The sequence below is a fragment of the Trichomycterus rosablanca genome, chromosome 5 (assembly GCF_030014385.1).
Source record: "Trichomycterus rosablanca isolate fTriRos1 chromosome 5, fTriRos1.hap1, whole genome shotgun sequence".
Classification (NCBI taxonomy): domain Eukaryota; kingdom Metazoa; phylum Chordata; class Actinopteri; order Siluriformes; family Trichomycteridae; genus Trichomycterus; species Trichomycterus rosablanca.
Window position 1 is genome coordinate 3,241,468 of NC_085992.1, and position 12,082 is coordinate 3,253,549.

A 12,082-nucleotide genomic window follows, 5' to 3' on the forward strand; every position below is an offset into this window, starting at 1 on the left:
ACACACACACACACACACACACACAGAGTAATGTCACTCACACACACACACACACACAGCCATGTCTTGTCTCACTACATACACGTGCGTACCCCCCACACAGAGTAATGTCACACACACAAACACACACACACACACACACACAAATAAATTCAATCATGTCTCACTACACACACACACACACACACACAGAGTAATGTCACTCACACACAAACAGTGTAATTTGTCACTACACACGTGTGTACGCCCCACACACAGATTAATGTCACACACACACAGCCATGTCTCATTACACACACACACACACACATCCACACACATAGTAATGTCACTAAAAAACAAGCGCACGCACACACAGTCATGTCACACACACACACAGACACACACAAAGTCTTGTTTCATTACATACACGTGTGCAACCCCCCACACAGAGTATTGTCACACACACACACACAAACACACACAGTCACACACACAAATAAACGGAGCCATGTCTCTCTACACACACACACACACACACACACACACACACACACAGTGTCATTTGTCACTACACACGTGTGTACGCCCTACACACAGAGTAATGTCACACACACACAGCCATGTCTCACTACACACACACACACACACACACACAGACACACAGACAGAAATGTCACTGATAAACGCGCGCGCGCACACAGTCATGTCACACACACACACACACACACACATATGGGAGGCGCGGGGGGTGGGGTGTGTGTGTGGGGTATGTAGAGGCATGTGTTCATTCTGCCCGCTGTATCTGAGGAGCGCGTGACGGATGGCACCGCCGATGCCTTTAGCTTCTGTTGCGCGTGCAGAGCGCGAGCGCTGTCCGGCGTTCTGAATCCCTCCGCGCGACACCGAAGGAATTTTCCCCGTGCTGTTGTGAGTGTGTGTGTGAGTGTGTGTGAGTGTGTGTGTGAGTGTGTGTGTGTGTGTGCACGCTCATGTCCGTGACTCGAGGTTCACCATGACTCGGGACAGGCTGAGATGTGGAGCTGTTCGCGGGCTGCTGGCGTGGGAGATGGCGCTTCTGCTGAGGTGAGTGGTCTCTTCTGTACTGCCCGGGTAGTGCAGTGTAGTGTAGTGCAGCTGAATAAGCGCAGCTCTTTTTGTGCTGGTTCGGGTCGCTCTGAACTTCGCTGATCCGTGTTTGGATTTGATGAGATGATTTAGATGCAGGATCTGATTTGTGTGACTCTCACCTGCTTCACAACTTTCCTCTCTTGCTTCGGGTGGGGTGTAACAGGTGACTGTGGGGTGTAACAGGTGACTGTGGGGTTTTTATTTTTTAGAACGGTCAGTGATGGAAGTTTGGTGCGTTCCAGAGCAGAAAAATGTCCTACAGTCTCAGAAATGAAATGCACTTTTGCACACACACCTATACACACACACACAATCACACACATACACACACAATCACACACACACACAGCCATTGTCACTGTGCGCACACACATACACACACCTACACAAAGTAATGTCACACACACACACACACACACACTTGCACACACCAACACACAGAGAAGTCACACACACACAAAGTCTGGTCTCACTACATACACGTGCGTACCCCCCCCCCCCCCCACACACACACAGACAGACACACTAACACACACACACTTACACAAAGTAATGTCACACACACACACACCTACACAAAGTAATGTCACACACACACACACCTACACAAAGTAATGTCACACACACACACCTACACAAAGAAATGTCACACACACACACACACACCTACACACACATACACACACATACACACACTTGCACACACCAACACACAGAGAAGTCACACACACACAAAGTCTTGTCTCACTACATACACGTGTGTACCCCCCCCCACACACACAGACAGACACACAAACACACACACACTTACACAAAGTAATGTCACACACACACACACTTACACAAAGAAATGTCACACACACACACACACCTACACACACATACACACACCTACACACACTTGCACACACCAACACACAGAGAAGTCACACACACACACACACACTCACACCTACACAAAGTCTTGCGTCACTACACACACACACACACACACACATACACACACACATACACACACTTGCACACACCAACACACAGAGAAGTCACACACACAAAGTCTTGTCTCACTACATACACGTGCGTACCCCCCACACAGAGTAATGTCACACACACACACACACACACACACAGTCTCAGAAATGAAATGCACTTTTGCTTTGATGATTTATTTAGTCATTATTTCCAGTAAACTGTGTGTGTGTTGCACTTTTATCCAATTACATTTAAATGAAATACTTTCGGGGCGACACGGTGGCTTGGTGGGTAGCACTGTCACCTCGAAGCAAGAAGGACCTGGGTTCGATTCCCAGGTGGAGCGATCTGGGTCCTTTCTGAGTGGAGTTTGCATGTTCTCCCCGTGTCTGTGTGTCTACAGACGTGCAGTCAGGTTAAGTGGAGATACTAAATTGCCTTAGGTGTGTGTGTGTGTGTGTGTGTGTGTGTGTGCGCTGTGATAAACTGGCGACCTGCCCACGGTGTTTCCTGCCTTTCCACCAATAAATCAGACCCATTGTGACCCTGATCGGGATAAATTAGTAGTAAAACAGACAATGATTGAATGGAAATTTGTTTTGTACCTTTTTATGACACTAAATGTACCAAAAAAATGAACAGACCCATGATGGTGCCACTCCAGCACCAAGAAAAGTGCACGTCACTCTTTTCTGACGTACACACTCTATATTATTAGTACTCTATTATTTAGTATTTTTATCTATCTATTTGTTCAGCTGCTCCCGTTAGGGGTCGTCAGCGGATCGTGATCCGCATTATTGATTTGGCACAGATTTACGCCGGATGCCCTTCCTGACACGACCCTCCCTATTTATCCGGGCTTGTGACCGGCACTACAGTGCACTGGTTTATGCATCCTAGCGGCTAGGTACCTATAGGACAATTCAATGTCTCCAATTAGCCTGGCTGCATGTTTTTGGACTGTGGGAGGAAACCAGAGCTCCCGGAGGAAACCCACGCAGACACTGGGAGAACATGCAAACTCTGCACAGTAAGGACACGGACCGCTTCATCTGGGGATCGAACCCAGGACCTTCTTGCTGTGAGGCGACAGAGCTACCCACTTAGCCACCGTGCCGCCCTACTCTATTATTAATATATTAGTACTAAGTATACTATAGTATTTTCTCGAGCAATCTGTATTTGTGTTATACGAATACCCATATTTAACATATATACTATGTTACTATCTATAGTCACACATGCTTATACTATAATACGTATGATGTAACAGGAATATTATTTATCATAGATGTTTTGTTATGCACTGTAATCAGTGGTAGCCTAGTGGGTGGAGCTTTGGGTTATCCATCTAAAGATTGTGGGTTTGAATCCTGGCTCTTCCATACAGCCACTGTTGGACCCTTGAGCAAGGGTCGTAACCCTATCTGCTTCAGGAGTGTCGTATATATATATATAATGTAGTCCATCTGTTTCTCTGCATACTCTGTTAGCCCCCTTTCACCCTGTTCTTTAATGGTCAGGACCCCCACAGGACCACCACAGAGTAGGTATTATTTAGGTGGTGGATCATTTTCAGCACTGCAGTGACACTGACATGGTGGTGGTGTGTTAGTGTGTGTTGTGCTGGTATGAGTGGATCAGACACAGCAGTGCTGCTGGAGTTTTTAAATACCGTGTCCAATCACTGTCCACTCTATTAGACACTCCTACCTAGTTGGTCCACCTTGTAGATGTAAAGTCAGAGACGAGCGCTCATCTATTGCCGCTGTTTGAGTCGGTCATCTTCTAGACCTTCATCAGTGGTCACAGGACGCTGCCCACGGGGCACTGTTGGCTGGATATTTTTGGTTGGCGGACTATTCTCAGTCCAGCAGTGACAGTGAGGTGTTTAAAAACTCCAGCAGCGCTGCTGTGTCTGATCCACTCATACCAGCACAACACACACTAACACACCACCACCATGTCAGTGTCACTGCAGTGCTGAGAATGATCCACCACCTAAATAATACCTGCTCTGTGGTGGTCCTGTGGGGGTCCTGACCATTGAAGAACAGCATGAAAGGCGGTAACAAAGCATGTAGAGAAACAGATGGACTACAGTCAGTAATTGTAGAACTACAAAGTGCTTCTATATGGTAAGTGGAGCTGATAAAATGGACAGTGAGTGTAGAAACAAGGAGGTGGTTTTAATGTTATGGCTGATCAGTATAATTAAGAATTAGGAGCCTTGTTTAGGGGCCCAACAGTGACAAATAAACCGTCTCAGGTAAATGATGGCCCCTGGGGTCCGGACCCCCAACCCACTCCTCATGCTTTTCTCTGCCGTGTGTGTGTGTTCCTCTGTGTTCGTTTCTGGTGTGTGTGTGGAATCGGTTAATGTTTCATTAATGACAAAACTGACCTTTGAGTAGAAGACAATATTTGCTCGTTCTTGACCTCATTGTGCGAGACGTCACATTTCAGCGAACTCCAGCGGAATCGTTTTGTAATCGCAGTTAATGTTTACAGAATCGAACTGACGGCAGGTCTGCCGCGTGGCATGTGCTGTCAGTGCCCGCCCAGCTGTATGAATGTGATAGGTACGGGTCAAGTCAGTGCCAAACTAATGATGTTAATGACTTTGTGACTGTCTTACCTGACGTGGGGATCGCTTATGGAATTGTGTCCTTCTGCCTTGCCAAATATGGCCTGCAGAGGGGGCATGGAGGTGCAGATGATTAACATGTCAGTTCCTCTTAATGGGCAGGTACCAGCACTTTATTGAGCATTTAATTTGCTCCATGTGGAAGTGTTTTTATTCATCACAGTTTCGGCTCTTTTGTTGGGAACCTGCTTTAATGCCGGATTCAATCCGGTCCAGTTTCCTGCTGGTGCATGATGCCAGCACACTTTGTCTTTCTGGGAACTCTGGTGCCATGGCACTTTATGGGCATCCTGAGGGAACCACCCTTGACATGGCATCACATGGCATCTGAAACTGGACCAGGAATCGTATCAAGCTTGGCATTATGGTTCTATGGAGCCTAGATATTCCAATTTGTCCCAATCGTGTCCATTGGGGTGAGGTTGAGGGCTTTGTACAAGCAACTATGGGTTCCTTCTCCAAACTGTTGCCACAAACCTCTGTACACCTGACCTCAATACTTTTGACCTTAAAGTGAATGTGTAGGATATTTTGTCGAGTCCCTATCAGCTTGTTTGCTCTGGGGGGGCCACGGCGGTCTATAGTGCTATCCCACCACCTGTGGGATCTGGGATTGAATCTCAGAGGTGCTATCAGCCGGTCGGGCAATCTCCACAGACATGCTTGGCTGTGTCTGATGTGTATTGGCTAAACCAATGTAATGTGTTGGATTAGCTCCCTGTTCAGTGTATTCCTTCCTTGCGCACAGTGTTTCCCAGTGGAACAGGACCCCCTGCAACCCTGACCAGGCTGATGAAAATGAATGTAAATGAAATAGTGATGAAGCATCATCTAATGATGATCAGTTAGATCAGCCTTGCTAAGACGTCATGAAAGATTTTAGCTAGTCGTTCAGCATTGTGCAGGCTACACACTCGCTACAGACTGTCCTGAACCCACTGCGACCCTGACCAGCGAGAAGTGTTTAGTCAAAGGAATGAATGAAACTGAACATTGTGGAAGTTTCACCACACAAACTCTGTCTGTGTTACACTGGAGTGCTGACGTCACACACACACACACACACTGATCAATCAAGCTGGCATGCCAGATTGTGTGTGTGTGTGTGTGTGTGTGTGTGTGTGTGAGACTCCTGATGTTTGTACCTGCTCTCCAGCTGTGATGGAACTTCCATGCTCAGTGCAGCAGCAGACGGGCTGGATCAGATTTTTAGCTCAAAAATTACAGTTATTTGAGGCAACTTAGAAATCTGATCAAATACCCAAAAGTGCTGACTTGTTGGTGGTGGGGCTTGAACCAACAACGCTCTAAGCACTAGTCCGGTTTCTTGACCTCTGAGCTACCATTTTACCAACATTTCCTCAGGATATTGTCTTCATTTCACCTCATACAGTCCTTAACATTATCAAAAGATTGAACTAATCCAGAGAAATCTCTGTGCTTAAAAGGGTAAATCTAAAAACATATATTACAACTAAATGCCTAAATACCTGTGACCTTCAATTCTTAAGATTAAAAACTAGTTTATTGCAAGATTCATAAATCAACAACTTTCAGAAATGCCACTGACCTCTCCAGGTCAAGCACATCTGAGATAAACTGATGCAAAATGGAAGCCTGTTTTGTGGTCTAAAAAATCCACTCATTTATTTATTTTTTTATTTTTTTTTTATGTACATTTATTTATTTATGTATTTATTTATTTTATTTTGTAATTATTTTAATTACACTCATTTATGTTTTAGTTACATTTATTTATTTTATTTATTTCATTGTTGTACTTACATTTAGTTATTTTATTTTTTGTACTTACTTTCATTTTTTTACTTATTCATTTATTTATTTTTTTACTTACATTTATTTATTTTTTACTTACATTTATTTAGTTATTTATTTTATCCATTTTTGTACTTACATTTATTTATTTATTTTTTTATTTTTACTTAGTTACATTTATTTTTTTATGTAAATTTTTTTATTTTTTTACTTACTTATATTTATTTTATTTTTACTTAGTAAATTTTTTTACTTATATTTATTTATATTTACTTACATTTATTTATTTATTTTTTATGTTTTTACTTACATTTAGTTATTTTTTTTATTTTTCGTACTTACTTACATTTATTTTTTTTACTTACTTACATTTATTTATTTGTTTTACTTACATTTAGTTATTTATTTATTTAATTTTTTTTACTTACATTTAGTTATTTATTTATTTAATTTTTTTTACTTACATTTAGTTATTTATTTTATTTTTCATACTTACATTTATTTTTTTTACTTATTTACATTTATTTATTTGTTTTACTCACATTTAGTTATTTATTTATTTACTTTTTTACTTACATTTAGTTATTTATTTATTGGGTGGGTGAGTGGGTGGGTGAGTGAGTGAGTGTGTGGGTGGGTGAGTGAGTGGGTGGGTGGGTGAGTGAGTGGGTGAGTGAGTGGGTGGGTGAGTGAGTGGGTGGATGGGTGGGTGAGTGAGTGAGTGAGTGGGTGGGTGGGTGAGTGAGTGGGTGGGTGGGTGAGTGAGTGGGTGGATGGGTGAGTGAATGGGTGGGTGGGTGAGTGAGTGAGTGAGTGAGTGAGTGGGTGAGTGGGTGGCTGAGTGAGTGAGTGAGTGGGTGGGTGGGTGAGTGAGTGGGTGGGTGGGTGAGTGAGTGAGTGAGTGAGTGAGTGAGTGAATGGGTGAGTGGGTGGGTGAGAGTGAGTGAGTGAGTGGGTGGGTGGGTGAGTGAGTGGGTGGGTGGGTGAGTGAGTGGGTGGGTGGGTGAGTGAGTGAGTGGGTGGGTGGGTGGGTGGGTGAGTGGGTGGGTGGGTGAGTGAGTAAGTGAGTGGATGAGTGAATGGGTGGGTGGGTGAGTGAGTGAGTGGGTGAGTGAGTGGGTGAGTGAGTGAGTGAGTGAGTGGGTGGGTGAGTGAGTGAGTGGGTGGGTGGGTGAGTGAGTGAGTGGGTGAGTGAGTGAGTGAGTGAGTGAGTGAGTGGGTGAGTGGGTGGGTGAGTGGGTGGGTGGGTGAGTGAGTGAGTGGGTGGGTGAGTGGGTGGGTGGGTGAGTGAGTAAGTGAGTGGATGAGTGAATGGGTGGGTGAGTGAGTGAGTGGGTGAGTGAGTGAGTGGGTGAGTGAGTGAGTGAGTGGGTGAGTGAGTGAGTGGGTGGGTGGGTGAGTGAGTGAGTGAGTGAGTGAGTGGGTGGGTGAGTGGGTGGGTGGGTTGAGTGAGTGAGTGGGTGGGTTGATTGAGTGGGTGGGTGGGTTGAGTGAGTGGGTGGGTGGGGGGATGAGTGAGTGAGTGAATGGGTGGGTGGGTGAGTGAGTGAGTGAGTGAGTGAGTGGGTGAGTGAGTGGGTGAGTGAGTGAGTGAGTGGGTGAGTGGGTGAGTGAGTGGGTGAGTGAGTGAGTGAGTGAGTGGGTGAGTTATAAGTCACATCATCAGTGTTCTATACGTCTAAAAATGTGTTTAATATTATATGCACAATGTGGTGCTCACACACATGGATGGTCAGAAACTGTTGGTCAAACAGCTCTTAACAATATGACACACACACACACACACACACTCACACACACACACTCACCCACGCGCACACACTCACACACACACACCTGTTTAATAGGATGCTGAGCTGGACGACAGGTGTCAGTCATGTTGAGTGACGGTGTCACAGTGGATTTAGTTACTGGGAAGGTACCGTGATTGGGATTGGGGGGGTGCTTTAGGGGGCTGGGTTGCATTTATAGCATCAAGCTCGTCCCCCTGAGCTGCTCCTGAAATGCAAAGTAGGTTTATTTTGAACACCGAGAGGCAATTCGAGTAGATCAGGGTGAGGCTGCGCTCACGTGAACTTTATTATCATCAGAACAGTAACACTGATAGTGCACCTGGTCAGGATTTAGTACAGAACAGTGTGGATTGGAACACAGCCGTAGCTGCTCCCAGCATTTTTTTATTCTTTATTTAAACACTTTTATCTGTTTTTTTAGTCTCAAACTTTTGTCGTAGAGATAAAATAAATTATAAGAGTCGCTGGATTGATCAGTTCTGGATGCATCATGATTTTTTTTTTTTTAATTCAGTTCTTTTTTATTATTTATTCATGCATTTTTCTTTTTTTCTTTTAATTTAGTCGTATCCTATTACCCTGGTTCTGTCGCTCCTCCACCAGTGCAGAGCCCGACTTCAACTGAGGAGTCAGAGTGAATGGATGGATGGATGGATTAAGTGACGGATGGATGGATGGATGGATGGATGGATGGATGGATGGACTGAGGGATGGATGGATTAAGTGACGGATGGATGGATGGATGGATGGATGGATGGACTGAGGGATGGATGGATTAAGTGACAGATGGATGGATGGATGGATGGATGAATGGATGGATGAATTAAGTGACGGATGGATGGACTGAGGGATGGATGGATTAAGTGACAGATGGATGGATGGATGGATGGATTAAGTGACAGATGGATGGATGGATGGATGGATGGATTAAGTGACAGATGGATGGATGGATGGATGGACTGAGGGATGGATGAATGGATGGATGAATTAAGTGACGGATGGATGGACTGAGGGATGGATGGATTAAGTGACAGATGGATTAATAGATGAATGGATGGATGGAGGGATGGACAGATGAAAGATTTGTGAATGAATGGATGGATGGATGGATGAAAGGATGGATGGATGGATGAAAGTATGGATGGATGGATGGATGGAGGAATGGACAGATGAAAGATTTGTGAATGAATGGATGGATGGATAAATGGATGGATGGATGAAAGGATGGATGGACGGATGGATGGATGAAAGGATGGATGGATGGATGGATGGAGGGATGGACAGATGAAAGATTTGTGAATGAATGGATGGATGGATGAAAGGATGGATGGATGGATGGATGAAAGGATGGATGGATGGATGGATGAAAGGATGGATGGATGGATATACTGGGTTTGTATGGACAGTTAAGGTTCTAAATGACCTCACGATGGTTGGTTTTGCATCCACATTTGATGCTTTGCAATGAACCATTTCTCATAAGTCCCAGAGTTTTGCCTGCATAATGTAGATGTGTGATGTAACTGAAACACCTGAACTCAACAGTAGGTATTGTAGTCCACATACTTTTGGCCATGTAGTGTGTGTGTGTGTGTGTGTGTGTGTGTGTGAGACATCAAGGCTATTCGTTTATGGCAGGTTGTTTGAAGTGTTGAAGCATATCGACGTTTGGGAAACCTCACCGGGTTGTATTGATCTGCTCAAGGCTATCGATGTCAGTCCTCACAATCAGCCAGGAATATAATTTATAGCTTTATCAGTGACATGGTGGTGAAGCTAATGGCAAAATTTCTGTTTTTTTTGCGGCGGAAAGAGGGGGTTGTATATAATAAATAACGTCTAAATGTCTGTCATGGACGACTTGTGTGCTTGTTGCTCTCATGGCTTCTGCTCATTTATTATAGGTGTTTGGTGATCCGAATCCTCTACGTTAATCGTTCTAGTTTCTCTCAGGAAGACGTGTGATGGAATTTCTTCAGCATGGACAGTGTGTAGATGATGCCCAACTTGTAACATAAATGTGAATATAGAGAGAACTTAACAGTCGGGCTACTAAGGAAGGAAGAGATCCGCAGCCGTTACTGATTTTGGCCTTTTAGGCTTCAGACCGACCCTGTGGGCAAACGCAGGCTGGTGATGGACAGGAAGAGTTTGTGTTGCACTAAACTGAGGGAATAGAAGCTGATGTTGTTTGGCATGTTACAGGGTGACCCTTCTTCACCCTTGCTTCCAAAACGAACACAAATAAACCCTGAGGACCGGACGTGGACGTGCGTGGTCGGGGTAACGTGATCACAGCAGGAGAACAAGGTGAATATCTACTGGATGGACGTTCTACGTGCAAGAAAGATGCTCAAACCATCAGAGGGCAAATCTGATATTAGTATTCAATGTACTAAAGCTGTAGCTCATTGCACAAATTGTTCCCGGTGTCTCCTAGAAGACATTTTAAATGAATTATTAGTCCCAGAACAAGTAAACAATGTGGATCATATACACCGATGAGGCATAACATTAAAACCACCTCCTGGTTTCCATTTTATCAGCTCCACTTACCATATAGAAGCACTTCGTAGTTCTACAATTACTGACTGTAGTCCATCTGTTTCCCTACATACTTTTTTAGCCTGCTTTCTCCCTGTTCTTCAATGGTCAGGACCCCCACAGGACCACCACAGAGCAGGTATTATTTAGGTGGTGGATCATTCTCAGCACTGCAGTGGCACTGACATGGTGGTGGTGTGTTAGTGTGTGTTGTGCTGGTATGAGTGGATCAGACACAGCAGCGCTGCTGGAGTTTTTAAACACCTCACTGTCACTGCTGGACTGAGAATAGTCCACCAACCACAAATATCCAGCCAACAGCGCCCCGTGGGCAGCGTCCTGTGACCACTGATGAAGGTCTAGAAGACCGACTCAAACAGCAGCAATAGATGAGCGATCGTCTCTGACTTTACATCTACAAGGTGGACCAACTAGGTAGGAGTGTCTAATAGAGTGGACAGTGAGTGGACACGGTGTTTAAAAACTCCACTCATACCAGCACAACACACACTAACACACCACCACCATGTCAGTGTCACTGCAGTGCTGAGAATGATCCACCACCTAAATAATACCTGCTCTGTGGTGGTCCTGTGGGGGTCCTGACCATTGAAGAACAGGGTGAAAGTAGGCTAAAAAAGTATGTAGGGAAACAGATAGACTACAGTCAGTAATTGAAGAACTCCAAAGTGCTTCTATATGGTAAGTGAAGCTGATAAAATGGACAGTGAGTGTTGAAACAAGAAGGTGGTTTTAATGTTCAAACAATAATGTTCATACTGGCCATAGTGCTTTAAATGTATTTATAAGTATCAATCATCACTGATTAAACTGAAGTAATCGTGAGTTGCGACCCCCAAACCTTCCTGGCTGCTGATTGGTTTTGTTTGTAGTAGAACGACCACGTCTGAGTAGAACTGCTTTAGCTTTGAAGCCGCGGCAGCTCTGATTAGCGGCGTTGCTGTTCTTTATTCTCTGAGTGAGTCTTGCCGACCACTTGATGGAATCAGAGCGAGGAAATGGAGTTCTGGAGCCGAAACCAGACTGGAGATTTGATTGTGTGTGTGTGTGTGTGTGTGTGCGAGTACCGATCGTCTGATTGGATGTGCGCTTTGTCCGAGTCCATCAGAAATCTAAGTGGTGGACAAAATAAAGCGAGATTGCAGGAAATCAGGTTCAACATCAGAGTGCAGAAGAGGGATTCTGGGTTTGAGTGTGATTGGGACTGATCCAGCAA

General features: G+C 44.5%; 1 protein-coding gene across 1 annotated transcript in view; it reads left to right on the forward strand.

Annotated features, from left to right (window-relative positions):
• Positions 1-796: 796 nt before the first annotated feature.
• Positions 797-12,082, forward strand: part of glra3 (glycine receptor, alpha 3) — a 51,984-nt gene continuing 40,698 nt past the window's right edge. Inside the window, exon 1 of the mRNA XM_062995525.1 lies at positions 797-1,065. Within this exon, the coding sequence (XP_062851595.1) occupies positions 995-1,065 (71 nt within the window). The 5' untranslated portion in view covers positions 797-994. The remainder of the gene's footprint in view (positions 1,066-12,082) is intronic.